The sequence below is a fragment of the Narcine bancroftii genome, chromosome 12 (genome assembly GCF_036971445.1).
Source record: "Narcine bancroftii isolate sNarBan1 chromosome 12, sNarBan1.hap1, whole genome shotgun sequence".
In the NCBI taxonomy this organism is placed as follows: Eukaryota; Metazoa; Chordata; class Chondrichthyes; order Torpediniformes; family Narcinidae; genus Narcine; species Narcine bancroftii.
The window spans coordinates 61,219,073-61,236,418 of NC_091480.1; the positions used below are offsets into that span (position 1 = coordinate 61,219,073).

The following is a 17,346-nucleotide window of genomic DNA, read 5'->3' on the forward strand; positions in this document are numbered from 1 at the left end:
ACTCGTGCAGTCACTGTGCACAGAGGGTGTTGGGATGAGGGGTTTGTGGGGGGAGAGAATCGAACGGCTGCTGTGTCCTAGTTGGTGTCGAGCACCTTGAGAGTGGTTAAAGTTGAACTCACCCAGGCAAGTGGGGAGTGTTTCCTCACACCCCTGACCTGTAGATGGGGACAGTCCTTGGGACGTCAGGGGGGTGAGTTGAGTTTCCCATCACAGAATCCCCAACCTCTGACCTGCTCTTATAGTTGCAGTGTCTATGCTACTGTTCCAGGAGAGCTCTGGTTGGTGGTGACCCCAGGATGGTGATGGAAGGGGACAAGGTCATTCAAACAGTAGCTGAACTGTGTTAAGGGACTGAGGGCAGTGAGTAGGGAGGGGCGGTGAGGAGAGAGGGAGGGGGGCGGAGAGGAGGAAGGGAGGGATGGTGAAGGAGGGAGGGGATGGTGAGGAGCGAGGGAGGGAGGGGATGGTGAGGGAGGGAGGGGATGGTGAGGAGGGAGAGGGAGAGGATTGGTGAGGGAAGGAGAGGACGGTGAGGAGAGAGGGCGCGGTAAGGAGAAGACTGAGGGGTGGAGGGAATGATGAGGAGAGATTGAAGTGTGGTGAGGAGGGAGAGGGAGGAGGGTGAGGAGGAGGGAGGGGACAGTGAGGAAAGAGAGGGAGGGGATGGTGAGGGAGGGAGGGGATGGTGAGGAGGGAGAGGATTGGTGAGGGAAGGAGAGGACGGTGAGGAGAGAGGGCGCAGTAAGGAGAAGACTGAGGGGTGGAGGAGGGAGGGAGGGAATGGTGAGGGAGGGAATGGTGAGGAGAGATTGAAGTGTGGTGAGGAGGGAGAGGGAGAAGGAGGGAGGGAATGGTGAGGGAGGGAGGGGTGGTGAGGAGGGAGGGGGTGGTGAGGAGAGAGGGAGGGTGGTGAGGAGGGAGGGAAGGGCAGTGAGGAGGGATGGGGCAATGAGGTGATGGGAGGGAGGGGGCAGTGAGGAGGGAGGGAGGGGATGGTAGGGAGGGAGGGAAGGGGCAGTGAGGAGAGAGGGAGGGGGTGGTGAGGAGGGAGGGGGTGGTGAAGAGGGAGGGAGGGGATGGTGAGGAGGGAGGTCCATGCTGCACTCTGGTGGGGGGGAGGTGGAGGGAATGTCACTTTCTGGGCCTCTCCCTCAACCTTCTCCAAACTAATCCCAAGCCACATTAGGCTGTTTGCAGGAAAAGACTATTCCTCGCTAAAGTGCTGTGTTAAGCTATTGTTTTCTGGAGCCACTGTGTCTCTGTCCCTGGGAGAGATTCTCCTCCCCGTAATTAGGATTCGGTTGACAGCTAGCTGAGCCAGCTGGAGATTGGAAAGTGCTTGCCTGCTTGATGGGTCATAGAGTACATTGGAACTCCACAAAACGGCTGGTGCGTCCACACTTGGCCAACGGGGTATCAGTTCTGGTCAGCACTGTGGGGAGGATGCCGTGGTGTGTGAGGGGGTGGACAGGAGATTCACTAGGGTGTCAAACCCACACACAAGCTCCTGGAGGAACTGAGGGGGTCAAGTAGCAACAGTGGGAGAACTAGAATGGTTGATGGTTCGAGTGGAAACCCTTTGTCAAGACTGAGGGGAGAGGGACAGAAACAGACTATCTCCATCCTGACGAAGGATTTCAGCTTGCACCACTCCATCTCTCCATGGATACTGCTCCATCTGTTGACTTAATCCAGCAATGTCTGTGACTCCATATTCCATCAGCTTTAATGATCTTTAGTGGGGGCGGAAACAAGGGTGACATATCCACGTTTGCTGATGACTCTGAGGGGAAAGTAAACTGAAACTGTGCAGAGGATGAGGAGAGCCTGCAGAGAGTGGGCAAGGGTCTGGCAGGTGGAGTACCTTTGGTCAATGTAAGGGTATCCACTTTGGAAGGAAAAATGGAAGACCAGATGATTATTTAAATAGCAAGTGATTGCAGCAGCTGCCGTGCGGAAGGACTTGGGAGGGTTTGTGTATGAATCACAAAAGGTTGGTTTGCAGGTGCAGCAGGCGATCAGGAAGGCAAATGGGACGTTGGCCATCATTGCTGGAGGGATAGGATTTCAGAGCAGGGAGGTTCTACTGCAGCTGGACAGGGTCCTAGTGAGGCCGCACGTGGAGTACTGCGTGCGGTTCTGGTCTCCTCACTGGAGAAAGGATAAACTGGCTTTGGAGGTGGTGCAGAGGGGGCTCACCAGGTTGGTCCAGAGATTCCCATCCCTCAGGATGCTTTGGAAGTTAATGTGGGTGTGGGGGTGAAGGAGGGGGTGGACGGAGGTGGAGGGTGTAGGGGTGAGGAACAGGGTGGGGGGAGAGGGAAGGAGCCTAAGCCCATGTAGGGCAGCTATGGAAGTTGGTGGGGATGAGGGACAGGGTGTGGGTCTGGGACAGGCTGGGGGTCCGAGGATGGGGTGTGGGTCTGGGACAGGGTGTGTGGGTCTGGGACAGGGTGGGGGTCTGGGATGATCATGGGCACCCTCAGCCCATGTAGGGCAGCTCGCTGTGGAAATTGAAATCGGGACACACCTTCTGTACCAGCCTGTAGTCGGTGCTAAAGAAAACCAGAAAGACACAGATGACCTTGAAAGGTTTCGAACACACCCAGGATGCCTGGCTCTGGCTCTGCTCGGAGAAGCAGAGCCTGGATGGGTGGTAGAGGCAGGGCCGTGCCTTGCGGGCCCGATCCGTCTTCTCGTACTCCACCCGGCAGTTGAGCAGCTGCCTTTGGCTGGCCTCCAGCCCCGTCCCCTGCAGCAGCTGGAAGCTGACCAGACGGCTGGGGGGCACGATGCTGACGGACACGTTGCCTGCACTCGATGAGTTGTGGCGGAAGAAAACACTGAAGGTGCCGTTCACATGGTCCACGATCTTCCCCGTCAGCAGCAGGCTGAACTTCAGCGTCTTCACGTTGATGTAGAAGTCACCCCAGCCGAAGATCTTCCTGCCTCGGGCCGCTTTCAGCACCAGCTTCCTCCGGAGCCCACGAGATAGCGGGCCAGGCCAGCTCCCCAACTCCCCCATCAGCTCTGTCCGCACTGGATGCAGCCCAGAGATGGTGGCTCGAGCTGAAGCAAAGCCCCGCACCCCAGGGCCAGGGTACAGTGCACCAATGGGTCCAGAGATGTGTTCCTGAGAGGTGGCGACCTAGGGTGGGGGAGGGGAGAGGGTGGGGTGAAAAGGGGAGAGAGTCAGGAGGGAGGGAGATGGTGGGGAGGGAGAGGGTAGAGGGAGGGAGGATGGAGGAACGCAACAGTGGGGAGAGGGTTAGGGAGGGAGAGGTAGAGGACGGGGTCGGATGGGGTGGGAGGGGAAATGGAGGGAAGAGGGGGAGCAAAGGGGGATGGGGAGAGGGTTAGGGAGGGGGAGGAGTGGAAAGAGGTAGGGGAGGGGTGGGGAGATGAAGGAGAGGGGCAGGGAGAGGGTGTGAAAAGAGGGAGGGGAAGGGGAGAAAGGGAGGAAGTGGAGATGGGGGAGGGAAAGAGAGAGGGGAGAAAGGATAAAGTCATCTGTAAACAAGACAAACCCAACATTAGGACTGTGAGAACGTCCAAACCAGAGTCTGAATGTAGGAAAAAAATACGTGGTCATTACAGTGAGTTCTCACACCGTTAAATGACAACAATCTTTCATATCCTTAATTCTCTGAGTGACGGGACAGTGAGGAGGGAGCTTCACTCTGTCTCTGACTCCGGGAGTGTGTGATGGGACGGTGTGGAGGGAGCTTCACTCTGTGCCTGAACCCGGGAGAGTGCGATGGGAGATTGTGGAGGGAACTTCACTCTGTGTCTGGAAGTGCAAGAGTTAATGAAATGTTTCCTATTTATTTGCTGCCTCCGGCTCCTCAGTTTAATGGATATTGGCCCATCGCTCGACTCTGCTGGAGTGGGCAGTGACGGAGGAGAGGTTCCGCAAACATCAGTCATTGTCTGGGGACCGTTCAAGCATCAATAATCACTCATTCCCCAGGGAAGGGTCGATATTCCACCGCAGACCAGAGCTGAGAGACACAAGGGAGCGGGAGGGAGTGAATGGAGAGGCAGTGGGGGGAGGGGGAGAGAGTGAGGTGGACAGTGGGAGAAATGGGGGAGTGGAGGGAGGGGGAGTGGAGGGAGGGGGAGAGCATTCCTGAGGGGAAACAAACACCACCTCTCTAACTCCCCACTGGGCTTGACCAACCATGTTCAGGAAGCAATACCCTCCCCAACCTCCTTACATGGGCCACTCTGCCCCTCCAGTGCTGCTCTCCTATTCTACTCACTTATCTGACCTGACCACCTCCTCTTTTTTCCCTTTGACCTTTCACCACCCCCCATCATCAAGATCCCATCTCCCTCCACAGCCTCTGATCGCCCACCCCTCGAGGGAGACAGTTCTACAGACTCCCCACCCTCCATGAGGAAAGATTCCCCCCTTGTCTCCGTCATAAATTGGGACAGCCCCCCAGGTTCTCAATTCTCCCAGAGCTTGGGGTGGAGCATATGGTGGAGGAGAGAGAGTTACAGAGAGTTTTGGGAGGGAATTACAGAGCTTGGAGTGGGGTAGATGGATATAAGACAGTTAAGAGATGATTGACAATTTTTAAAAATTACTCAGGTAACCCTGAAGGGGGTTGCAAAATAAGAGAGGGGTCTGGGGAGAGGGTAACAGAGACAGGTAGGGGTGTGGGGGCAGGAAGGGGATTACAGAGACAGGGAGGAGTATTGGGGACTGGAGGGGGGTTACAGAGTCAGGAAGGGTTGTAGGGACTGGAGGGGGGGTTACAGAAATAGGGAGGGTTGTAGCGACTGGAAGGGGTTACAGAGACAGGGAGGGGTTTGGGGACTGGAGGGAGTTGTAGAGATGGGGAGGGGTGTAGGGGACATGTGGGGGGGGGGTTTACAGAGACTGGGAGGAATGTAGGGGACTGGTGGGGGTTATAGAAACAGGGAGGGGTGTAGGGCATTGGAGGGGGTTATAGATGTGGGGAGGAGTGCAGTGACCATGAAAACACCATGTAATATTTTGGCTGAAGGCATGAAGATAATTTATTGAAATGATCAGACAGTTATTGCAAACTCTTAATGGAGATCTCAATAAAACAGTCAGTGTGTTAACAGTCAAAATTTCTTGCATTATAACCTCTTCCCTGCAACCCCTGAAGGGGATAATTATTCCACAGCAGCTTCGCAAAGTGTCTGTGCCTCTGCCAAGCCCAGCATCTGTCTCCCTGTCAGGCCACAATGCTAATTCTCATTTCATTTCATCTGGCCGCTTTCGGCACTTGCCCTGGGTGATTTCACCATGAGGTGTGATGATGGGTCTTGGGGTAATTCCCCCTTCCCTCCCCCACATCTGTCCCATTCCCCATTTCTCCTCTCCCCACATCTGTCTCATTCCCCATCCCCCACATTCATCCCATTCCCCATCTCCCCCTCCCCCACATCCATCCAATTCCCCCTTCCCCACATCTCTCCCACATTCATCCCATTCCCCATCTCCCCTCCCCCCACATCTGTCCCATCCTCCATCTCCCCCACATCCATCCCATTCCCCATCACCCTCACACCCATCCCATTCCCCATCTCCTATCTCCCCTCCCCCACTTCTGTCCCATTCCCCATCTCTCCTCCCCTATATCTGTCCCAGACTCTATCTCCCTGTCCCCACACAACTTTCCTCTTGATCGGATTTGAGGTCCTTCTGGGACGTTTGCATCTTCTCCCGTGACCTCATGAATTTCCTTCAGGTGCTCCGGTTTCCTCCCATCCTCCAAATACGTCTGGATTTGAGGGTGAATTGGTCACGTGGGTGTATTTGGCTGGAACGGGCTCATGGACTGAGGGTGGGGATTTGTTCTGGCATGGACTAGTAGGAGCAAACTGGCCTGTTCTATGCTGTATATGGTTATATGGACTGCAAGAGCCTATTACTGTGTTGTTCCTCTAAATGAAACAAGATGTGGGAGTGCTGGTGCATGAACAAAGACAAGTTGCTTTGCAGGTCATCAGGAAGGCAAATGGGACAATGACCTTCACTGCTGGAGTGATGGGATTTCAGAGCAGGGAGGTTCTGCTGCAGCTGGACAGGGTCCTGGTGAGGCCACACGTGGAGTACTGCATGTGGTTCTGGTCTTCTCACTGGAGAAAGGATAGACTGACTGTGGAGGTGGTGCAGAGGAGTTTCACCAGGTTGGTCCAGAGATGAGGAGGTGAGCCTATGGGGAGATCAATTTGTCTGGGACTGTACTCAGTGGGGTTTAGAAGGATGAGGGGGTTCTTTTAGAGACATAAAATGATGAAAGAAATAGATCAAATAGAAGCAGGGAGATTGTTTCCATGGGGAGGTGAGACTAGAATGAGGGGATGGAGCCCAAGATTTGGGGGAATAGATTCAGGACGGAGATGAGGAGGATCTGCTTCTCCCAGAGAGTGAGGAATCTGTGGGATTCTCTGCCCAAGGAAGCAGTGGGGGCTGCCTCATTAAATGTATTGAAGACACAGGAAGAGATGGATTTTTGAATGGTTGGGGAATTAACAGTGATAGGAAAGGGGCAGGGAAGTAGAGCTGAGTTCATGATCAGATCAACTGTGATCTCACTGAATGGGGCAGCAGGCTTGATGGGTCGAGTGGCCAGAATGGGGGAGTAGGCTCGACGGCCAAGTGGCTGACTGATACTCCTGTTGCTGGTGTAATTCAGAGCAGAGGTGCATGGATGAGTAGTTTAATAGAGAGAGTGAGAAAATGGACAGAGTGAAAGGGAGACAGATGGACAGAGTGTGATAGGGAGGAGAGATGGACAGAATGTGAAAGGGAGGCAGATGGACAGAATGTGAGGGAGAGAGAGATGGACAGAGTGTGAAAGGGAGACAGACAGACAGAATGTGAGGGAGAGAGAGATGGACAGAGTAAGAACTAGGAGCAGAGTCGTCCATCTGTCCTGTTGAGCCTGCTCCACCATTCAATGAGACCATGGCTGATGATCGGCTCATCTCCACCGACTGACCTTTTCCCCATTTTCCTTAATTCCCTACTATGTAAAAATCTATCCAACCTGGTCTTAAATATATTTACTGAGGTTGCCTCCACTGCTTCAATGGGCAGCAAGTTCCACAGATTCCCCATCCTCTGGGAAAAGGTGTGAAGGTAGAGATGGGCAGAGTGTGAGAAAGAGGGAGAGAGATGGGAAGTGTGCAATCAGCAGACCCGAGCTTGCAGTGGGGTCAGCGAGAGACAGGTTTCAATGTGAATACAATACAGTATAGAGAGTTGCTGATGTTGGGAATACTCAATGTTCTTCCCACTGGCAGAGGCTGAGGTGTTGGTCCTCTGCTCTGGCAGTGGAGGAAGCCAAGGTAGGATGTGGGATCTTGTCTGTGTAGATGCTGCTTGACCTGATATCTCCCACCCAGTGCTGGTTGTGATTCCAGTGTCCAGTGTTGGCACATTTCAATGTGGCACCGCCTGCCTGTTCATTCACATCATACCAGTCTTTCACATGGCTCACACTCCCACACTCTGTCCAGCTCTCCCCACTCCCAATCTCTCCCACGTGTCCATCCCTCCCTCTCTGTCTATCTCTCTCTGCCCCCAGACTCTCCCACACTCTGTCCATGTCTCCCTCTCCCACACTGTCCATCTCCCCCCTTTCCTCTCAGTCCCCGATCTCTCCCCACACTCTGTCCATCTCTCCCAGCCCCTGATCTTTCCCACACTCTGCCCATCTCTCCCTGCCCCGATCTCTCCCGCACTCTGTCCATCTCTCCCTGCCCCGATCTCTCCCACACTCTGTCCATCTCTCCCTCTCCCGGTCTCCCACCCTCTGTCCATCTCTCCCACACTCTTCCCCTCTCCCACATTCTGCCCATCTCTCCCACACTCTGTCTCCTATCTCTCCCCACACTCTGTCCATCTCTCCCTGCCCCGATCTCTCCCACACTCTGTCCATCTCTTCCTCTCCCAGTCTCCCATACTCTGTCCATCTCTCCCTGCCCCCGATCTCTCCCACACTCTGCCCATCTCTTCCTCTCCCAGTCTTCCACACTCTGTCCATCTCTCTCTCTGCCCCGATCTCTCCCACACTCTGTCCATCTCTCCCTGCCCCGATCTCTCCCACACACTCCCTGCCCCGATCTCTCCCACACTCTCCCCCTCTCTCTCCGCCCGTCCATCTCTCACGCACCTTCCAAAGGAGCCAGAGAAGCGACATCCCGAGCCATGGCTTCATGTCCAGAGCGCGGCCGATCCCGAGCCGGAGCCGTTTCCCGGCGGGGCGCAGGCGGGACGCGGGCGGGGCGCTCTGCGCAGGACCGCCCGATCCAAACACAGACACCGAGCACACGCAGACTTGGAACACAAACACCAACAAAAACATCGGCTTTAAACACACACTCGGAAATTTAAGACCCCGAAAAGCATACATGCTTGCTGCGAAACACATGCCCACAACCCAGACCTGACTGTCCCACCACAGGTTCAAACACAGCAGCCCCGAAGCACACACATGAAATGCTGCACAATTCCATCCAAAACAAACCCCATCCACACTCAGATGAAGGTTTATTCTCCACAAATTGCCCTGAAAGAGAAATGACCCAAGCGCCGACCCTGGGGAGCTTCCCTGAACCATGGACCCCAGAAACACAGCACTTTGAACACAGACCCATCAATAAACACAGACCAAATACAAGTCCCCAAATAAATGTCTGCGTCTGAGGGGGGACCTTCTAGAGGTTTATAAAAAAACAATGTGGGCCATGGATCAGGTCACAGTCTTTTCCCCAGGGTCGGGGTCTAAAACTAGGTTTAAGGGGAGAGATTTAAAGGGGACCTGAGAGGCACCTTCTTCACACAGAGGGTGGTGGGTGTGTGGAACGAGCTGGAAGTGGTGGAGGTGGGGACGATTACACCGTTTAACAGACATTGGGACAGGTCCATGGATGGGAAAGTTCAGAGGGAGATGGGCCGAACGCAGGAAAAGGGGATGAGCTCGGGTAGGGGAGTAGGTCAGCAGAGATGGGTTGGGCCGAAGGACCAGTTTCTATCCTGGATGGCTAAATCTGTCACTCCTTCCTTCCGCGACGCTCCCTCCCTCCTCACCTGCCTCTCAGGCTCGACCCTCCACCTTCTGACTGTTACACGGGGTTGGAGGTCTTGGCGACTCAGGAATGGGGGACTCGTGGAGGGCGTCAGCAGCGAAGAAGGACAAACTGAAAGCAGCAGATCCCGAACACGGATGAATTAATTAATGTAAGAACCGGAGACTCATTGAGTGAAACTACCTCTGGGGCCCCAACGTGGGCCGCTGCTGCCCCATTGTGGCGGTGGCTGGTATTGGGAAAATAGCGGGGCCCATTGATCGATCACCAGTCACTTTGCAGACATTTGGATAGTGAGTCTGTGCCAGGCAATTCCAATGAAAATAGAATGGTGGAAAATTTACACAGCCCATCATGACTTATGCTGGGGAAGTGGGTCAAAGAACGGTCGATGAAGTTTCACAGCAAGGTGCTACAATTATGGAGGTTAAACCAAGGCAGAACTGACACAGTGAATAGTGGGGAGTGTTGTAGAACAGAGACCTCGGGGTACGGGGACTGCCACAGTGCTGTAGATGCCTTCATGAGTCAGGGTGCTTGGTACAGGAGGCAGGGACGTCCCATTTCAACTGTAATTTCCCACCCCTGATTGCACTTGAGAAGGAGATAAGGAAGTACTAGAATAGGAACAGGCCACCAGTCTGTGCTGAATGAGATGTCTCCCAAGCACTACTGACCTATCTGCTTCCATCTCTGCCCCTGGCAGCCCCTTCCAGGCACCCACCACTCTCACTTGCCCCACACATCCCCCCTCCCCCTAAACACATCCTCCAGTGTGTGATGTTTCTACCGTGGGGAAAACATTCGGACTGTCCACCCTATCACTGCCCCTCATCACTTTACAAACCTCCATCAGGTCTCCCAACAGCCTCCACTCCAGAGAAACCAACCCAGCTTTGTTCCACCTCTCCCCGTGACCCATCCCCTCCAATCCAGGCCACATCCTGGGGAACCTCTCCTGTCCCCCTTCCAAAGCCTCCATGTCCTTCCTGTGATGGGGCGTCCAGAACTGCACACAGTGTTCCAAGTGTGGCCCAAGCAGTTTTACCTCGCAGTAATGTGACCTCCTTGCTTTTCTACTCAGGACCCTACCCCAAGAAGTTCAGTGTCCCACTCCTCCTCATCACCACCCCACCTCCTTGTGTGGTCACCTTCAGGGAGCGATGGGCTTGGACCCCCAGATCCCCTCCGCACGTCACCATTCACTGCAAACGTTCCCCTTGTATTAGATCTCCCAAAATGCAACACCGCCCCCCCCCCCCCACCCCGCAACCAACGTCCAGATTAAACTCCATCTACCATTTCCCTGCCCATATCTGTGACTGATCTGCACCTGGTGTATCCTTTAAAACCCTCTACACTGACCACAACACCTCGCCTTCTTTTTTGAATATTTGACGTTTTCCATCAATAAACGGGAGAAAACCTCACCGACTCCCCCCAGCAATCTCCATCCATGTGGTATTTCTCCCTGTCCCTCTCAGGGCAGAGGCAGGGCTGGGGGGCATCGGAGAGACGAGTGAACAGGGAGATTTGGAGCCGCCCCCTTCTGTAATTTCTTTTATTAACCCATCTGCTGGTCATTTTTGTCAGGATGTGGCTGAAGCCCCGCCCCCATATCCACCCGGTATGTCCCTGTGTCAGGCCCCATGTCCGGCAGGTATGTCCCCGTGTCCGCCCTCGTGTCCGGCAGGTATGGCTGCCATGTTTTCCAAAGGTGCCTCGGTTTTTGAGATTGTCCATGATCTGCTCCCAGGGAGTCTGATTTCCTGGTCATCGCTGGGCATTTTGGCCTTCATAAATCATAGTATAGAGTAGAGGAGCTGGGAAGTGATGCTGCGGCTGTTTAAGACATTGGTGAGGCCAGGTTTGGAGTATTGTGTTCGGTTCTGGTCTCCAAATTATAGGAAGGATATAGATAAGGTGGAGAGGGTGCAGAGATTTACAAGGATGTTGCCTGGCTTACAACTTGTAGAGTACGGAGAAAGATGAAGGAGACTGGAATGTAGATGGCTGATAGAGATATTTAAAATTATGAAGGAAATAGATAGACTAGACGAAAAATAGACTCTTTCCCCTGAGGGCAGGGGAGGTTGTAACAAGAGGGCATGTTAAGGGTAAGGGGGCAAAACTTTAGGAGAAATGTTAAAGGATGCTTCTTCACTCAGTGAGTGGTGGCAGAATGGAATGATCTTCCAGAAGAGATAGTTGCAGCAGGGTCCCTTCTGTCATTTAAGAGGTTGGATGTGTACATGATTGTGAGGGGGTTGGAGGATTATGGGCAGAGAGCAGGAGGGGGGAAGCTAGGGTCCCTTCTGTCATTTAAGAGGTTGGATGTGTACATGATTGTGAGGGGGTTGGAGGATTATGGGCGGAGAGCAGGAGGGGGGAAGCTAGGGTCCCTTCTGTCATTTAAGAGGTTGGATGTGTACATGATTGTGAGGGGGTTGGAGGATTATGGGCGGAGAGCAGGAGGGGGGAAGCTAGGGTCCCTTCTGTCATTTAAGAGGTTGGATGTGTACATGATTGTGAGGGGGTTGGAGGATTATGGGTGGAGAGCAGGAGGGGGGAAGCTAGTGGAGTTGTTCAAGTGAACCGTGGCGGACTTGAAGGGCCTATTTCCATGCTGTAAACGGTTATATATAAATTTCCCAGTCGAAGCATGAGGTGTAGGCGGGGTCAATGTAGGGCCCAACCTATCCCTTAGAAACGATCTTAACTGGAGGAAACAGTGAAAAGTCCCATACACCCAATCATATTTACCCTTTAGCTGCTCGAAGGACGAGCTGTCATCAATATCTCAGATTCCCTGCCGGTGCCAAATCTCAAGGATTTTATTGCCCATGTTCATGGACATCGATTCATTATGAGTTAGTGATGCCTTTGGCAATATTCCCACTTTCTCTCCAACACACTCACTGATCTCGTGCCAGATTTTAATCAGATGTTTCAGGATGGGGTTATGTTTTTTGGTTATTAATTTGCCATCCTCTCTCCCATTGCATGCAGCCCCAGTTGCACCAGAGTGGGCGGTTCCCCCTCCTCAAAGGATGTAAGGAACCTTGACTGAGCTGCGAGAGATTTCTTAAAATCTTAAAACCCCACCCCCCCCAGGCTGTCAACTCATCTAATTTCTTTAAGGCTATTCTGGGGACTTTCCCATTCCATTGAAACGTTTTAAAGGAGGAATTGGCAGACTGGGAGAGGTGTTGGAGTCTCAGCATCACCTTCATGGCTTTGACCCTCCCCATTAAGGTGATGGGCAGGTCCCTCCATCTTATTGTCACCTTCGATCTTCTCCAGCCAGTGGGGGGGGGGGGGGGGGGGTGGGGTGCGGGGTGGCAGGTAGTTGAGTTTATAAATTTTCCAGGTTACTATCAATATTGATTCCTAGGTATTTCACAGCTCCCACCTGCCACCTGAACTGACTGCTTCTTTGATATTCGTGGACAATTTATTCAGTACTTTTCTCTATGTTGGCCTTGTAGCCTGAGATTGTACCAATGACCTCCAATGTGGTGAGCAGTTTCAGCAGAGACCCGGCTGGGTCTGTCAGGTACAGTAACATGTCATCTGCCATTAGGTTTATCTTGTGCTCACACTGACCCACCCTGAATCCCTTTCTCACTGGTTCTTTCCTCATGGCCTCGACCAATGGTTCAATCACTAGGACGAACAGCCCTGGAGACAGAGGACAGCCCTGCCTACTGGACCTATTGAGGGGGAACATTGGTGATGTTTGTCCATTTATATTGACTTTTGTCCAGTTTAACGTACAATGTTTTTTTAAAAATCCAGTTAACAAACATTTGTCCCATTCCAAAGTTTTTCAGAACTTTAAACAAAGGCCATTTGAGATTTTTTCTGCATTTAGTGAAACTATTATACTTGGATCATCCTTTGCCCGTGCCAAATGTATAATAGTCTGCTCATATTGTTGGCAGAGTGCCTCTTCCTAATCAAGCCCACTTGGTCCGGATCTATCAGTTTGGGAAGGTACCAACCCAGCCTGTTGGCCACTGCCTTGGTTATTATTTTGTAGTCTGTGTTTAGGAGTGAGATGGGTTTGTATAAGGACGGCTTCAATGGGTCCCTGTTCTTTTTGGTATTGAGAAAAATTCTGAAGAGTCCATGTTTCTGGCGCCTGTTTACTATGCCCACTAACAGTGTCAATAGGACTTTGAATTCCTGGTAGGACTCAGGGAGAAAGCCATCCTCTCCCGGAGACTTGTTGGTTTGTAATGTTCCCAAGGCCCGTTGACTTTCCTCACCGGAAAATGGGGGTGACCTAATTCCATCTGGTCTGGTCCTCCTGGGCCAGTCTCAGCAACTCAAATCCCACCAGGAACTCCTCAACTTTACCCAAGTGTCCGGGTGCCTCGGATTTATAGTTTCTCATAAAATGTTTTAAAGGTGTGATTACTTTTGGATATGTTACCAGGTTCGGCCCAGACTGAACTACATCATTTATGATGTTTCCTCTGCTCAGTTCATATCTTGCTTGGCTCGCTAGAGCGTTTTTTCCACACTGTATGTTTGCAGACTTGTATTTAAGTTTCTTGTTCTCCTATTCTTGATAGTTCTCATTCCATCCTTGGTTTTGATATTCTCTTCTTCACTGGCCTTCTTGAAACACTGCAGCCCTTGAGGTGAGGGTGAAGCCACAGTGGCCAGAAGAGACGTCCAGGATTCGCAACCAGTAACGGTGGAGGAACTGTGATATATATATATATACACACATCAGGATGGTGCTTGACTTGGAGGGGGATGTCCAGGGGAGGGGGATGTCCAGGGGAGGGTGATGTCTGGGGTAGGGTGATGTCCAGGGGATGGGGATGTTTGAGATAGGGTGATGTCTGGGAATGGTGTCCCCTTGCTTTTGCTGCTTTTGTTCCAATTAGTCGACGTGGTGTGTTTGGAAGGTGCTGGACAAGTTGAAGTAATCAGGGAGGGATATTGGGACAGGGCCTTAATTGCTGGAGAGATTTAATGGGGTTGGGGGGGGGTGGTGGAGTGGGGGTAGTTCTTCTGCAACTGTACAGGGAAATTATTCTGTCTGCAGGTCAATGATGAGTGGAATTCCACCGGGATCTGCTCCGGGAACACTGTTCTTTGTGAGACGTAAATGACCTGGTTGGGTCAGTGAGTTTGTGGATTACTCAAAGGTTGGAGGTGTAGTGGATCTGTACAGTGGTTCTCAAACTCTTTCTTCCCATTGACCTCCCACCTGAGGCCATAGGTGCTTTGTGATTAGTAAGGGATGACTTCAGGTGGTTGGTGAGTGGGAAGGAAAAGGTTGAAAAACCACTGCAGAACGTTGTGCTTGATCAGAATCAGGATTTATTGTCATTATCAAGTCATGAAATTCTGTGTTTTGCGGCAGGGGTCATAGTGCAAACACACATTGATCATTCAGGAATCTGATGGCGGAGGCAAAGAAGCTGTCCTTGTGCCACTGAGTGCTTGTCTTCAGGCTCCTGGATCTTGTCCCCGATGGTAGCAGAGGATAGAGGCTGCTTTTTTAAGACACCGCCTTATGTCGATGTCCTTGATGGAGTGAAGTCTGGTGCCTGTGATGTCATAGGCTGAGTTAACAACCCTCTGGAGTTTATTCTTGTGCTGAGAGTTGGCGCCTCCGTACCAGACAGTGATGGAACCAGCCAGAATGCTCTCCACAATCCACCTGTAGACATTTACGAGAGTCTTCGGCGACATAATGAATCTTCTCAGACACCTCACAAAGTATAGCTGCTGGTGAGCCCTTCTTCATGATTGCATCAACATGAAGGTTCCAGGACAGATCTCAGAGAATGCTGACATACAGGAATTTGGTAGCTCTTGACCTTATCCACTACTGAGCTCTCAATGAGGACTGGATTGTGTTACCCTGACTTCCCCCTGAAGTCCACAATCATCTCCTTGATTTTGGTAAATCAATGGGGGAGGAATAATGCAGCAGATGTGGAGTGCATGGACTAACTCCACCCAGGCACGTGGGGAGTGTTCCCTCGCAACCCTGATCTGTAGATGGGGGGAACGAAAATGTGGCAGATGTGGAGTGTATGGACTAACTCCACTCAGGCACATGGGGAGTGTTACCTCACATCCCTGACCTGTAGATGGGGAAGGATATATGTGGCAGATTTGGAATGCATGGACCAACCCCACCCAGGCACGTGGAGAGTGTTCCCTCGCACCTGAGAATTGTAGATATTTGAATGGCCTTGGAAGGAAAAAGTAAACATCTTCAGGTAGGTACCATATTTTATTTATTACAATATTTGTTATTTAGTGGTAGAATATTCCAGAAAAAAAATTAAACATTATTCTTTCTTGAAAATAAAATTACCTGTTCTCATGCAACTTTGTATTTGAACTGAACTTCATTAAAAACACATTTTAAAACACGTTGATTTAAATGTTGGCTAGTTTTATCAGTTAAGAGAAGGGTGATTTTACATTAACACGAGAGAGGGAGAGAGCGAGCGAGAGAGAGAGAGAGAAAAAGAGAGAGAGACAAGATATGTGCGCATACACAGACCTACATACAACATCTTCACTTGAGCAGATGCTCCCAAAGTTATATGTGTACATGCACAAGGTGCCTGTGTTTGTAAGGGAATGCACACCCACTCAGAACACAGGCCCAAAGATTCTTGTCTCTGAAACTCCAGAGGAAAAATAACTCGATTTATTGGAAAACCAGAACTCTGAAGTGATATCTACAGATGGGAGGAGGTTGTTATTGACTTTGCGACATTAGGCCTTTAAGAGGTTCCCTTAAATTGTTGTGTTTCAGTGGGAATATTCCTGTTCTGTTGCCTCTCTCCCACTGCCCCCCCCCCCCCCCCCACCCTCCTTCCATCTCTCTCTCCCGGTTTCCTCCAGCTTTGCTGCATGACTTGGAACTCCTGGGTGCTCCTTCCACCTCCACAAGGTGGTGGTTGTGGACCAGCGTAGAGCTGGGAGAGGATGCTGTACCCACTCTCTCCCCTTTAAAAACACTCACTCCAAATGCACAGAGTCAAGAGATGGCTTGATTAAAAAATAAAATTCTACCAGGGAGCAAGGCACATCCCTGAGCCCAGGAATTAAATCACGGAGAGTGCTGTTAATACTCTGCATGGGAGGGGGTTTATTTCAGTGGACATGGGTTGTGTACAAGGCTTAAAACCTCCTCCTTTCTACTGTGGATCGAGAGACACGTTGAGGTGCTGGTGGGAGGGAGGGAGGGCGTTTGATAGCTCCCCACACATGTCTCGGCCCCCCCCCCCCCCACCCTCTGTGGGCCAGTGTCCCACGCAGAAGGACCCCACAGGAAATAAATGCCACTCGCACAGTTCCTGTGGCGAATAGATGCCCTTACTGTTGTTGAAAAATAATATATATAATACTGTAAAAAGTAGTCCATCTGCTAACTGTTACACAGTGCGCCTGTTCAAATCTTCCTCAATCAAACCCACACCCCAACCACAAAATGCTGCTCCCTGTGAACCAGGCCCGGAGGCTGGAGCTCAGAGCAGCTGGTGTCTATGCCAAGGGGTCTCCCATCTCATCGTCAGCGCTCGCTGACAGCAGCTCCTTTCTCTCATCCGTGCTGGTCAAAGAGTGGCGGCTGTTGTGTGCCCCCATGTAGAGTGTGGCGTACACTGGGTTGGTGAAGTTGGTGGGCTGAGAGAGAGAGGGGGGGCAAGGGAGAGATGGGAGAAAGGGGAAGGGGTGGGGTGAGAGAAGGGGTGGGAGAACAGGGAGGGTGGGATGAGGCAGGGTGAGGAAAAATGGGATGGGGAGAAGGGATGGGGGAGAGAGGAGAGAGGGAAACGGAGGGTGGGGAAAGGGCAGGAGAGTGGAGAGGAGAGGGGAGGAAGAGAATGAGAGAGCGGGAAAGGGGAGAAGGAAGGGAGGGTGTGGAGCAGGAAGGAGAGAGGGGGAGTGGGGGAAGGGGAGTGAGAGAATGAGAAAGGGGAGAGGGACAACAGGATGGGGAGGAGAGGGATAGAGAGGGGGAAGCAGAATTAAAGAGATAGGGAGGGAGTGGAGAGAGAATGAGAGTGAGGGAGGGAGACAGGAAAGAGGGATGGAGGGAGGAGAGAGGGGAGGAGGGATGGAGGGGGAAAGAGGGAGAGGGAGATCTTGAAACACGGCAGTAATTCCCTCCTCACCATCCCACCTTTCCGCGATGCTCCCTCCTCTGCCCCTCCCTCCCTCCTGACCACCGCTCCATCTTCATAGTAACTCCGTCTACTCTACTAGAGGGATTGAGAG

General features: G+C 52.1%; 2 protein-coding genes across 2 annotated transcripts in view; both read right to left on the reverse strand.

Moving 5' to 3' along the window:
- Nucleotides 1-1,715: 1,715 nt before the first annotated feature.
- LOC138746864 (neurexophilin-2) lies at nucleotides 1,716-10,583 on the reverse strand. Its single transcript, XM_069905428.1, has 3 exons — nucleotides 10,513-10,583; nucleotides 8,166-8,329; nucleotides 1,716-3,151 (listed from the first exon to the last, which is right to left on the reverse strand). Exons 2-3 carry the CDS (start codon nucleotides 8,208-8,210, stop codon nucleotides 2,486-2,488), a joined length of 711 nt encoding a protein of 236 aa, XP_069761529.1. The 5' UTR covers nucleotides 8,211-8,329; nucleotides 10,513-10,583; the 3' UTR covers nucleotides 1,716-2,485.
- Nucleotides 10,584-15,327: 4,744 nt separating this feature from the next.
- The window catches only part of LOC138747241 (low-density lipoprotein receptor-related protein 1-like), a 226,791-nt gene continuing 224,772 nt past the window's right edge, over nucleotides 15,328-17,346 (reverse strand). Inside the window, 1 exon segment of the mRNA XM_069906283.1 lies at nucleotides 15,328-16,752. Coding sequence (XP_069762384.1) covers nucleotides 16,612-16,752 — 141 coding nt within the window. The 3' untranslated portion in view covers nucleotides 15,328-16,611.

Bases quoted from the DNA above. Each gene is read 5' to 3' on its own strand.
- LOC138746864 (XM_069905428.1), bottom strand. From the start codon at position 8,210: ATGAAGCCATGGCTCGGGATGTCGCTTCTCTGGCTCCTTTGGAAG. The intron at 3,152-8,165 runs GTGCGTGAGAGA...CCCCCACCCTAG, and splicing joins TTCTCTGGCTCCTTTGGAAG to GTCGCCACCTCTCAGGAACA.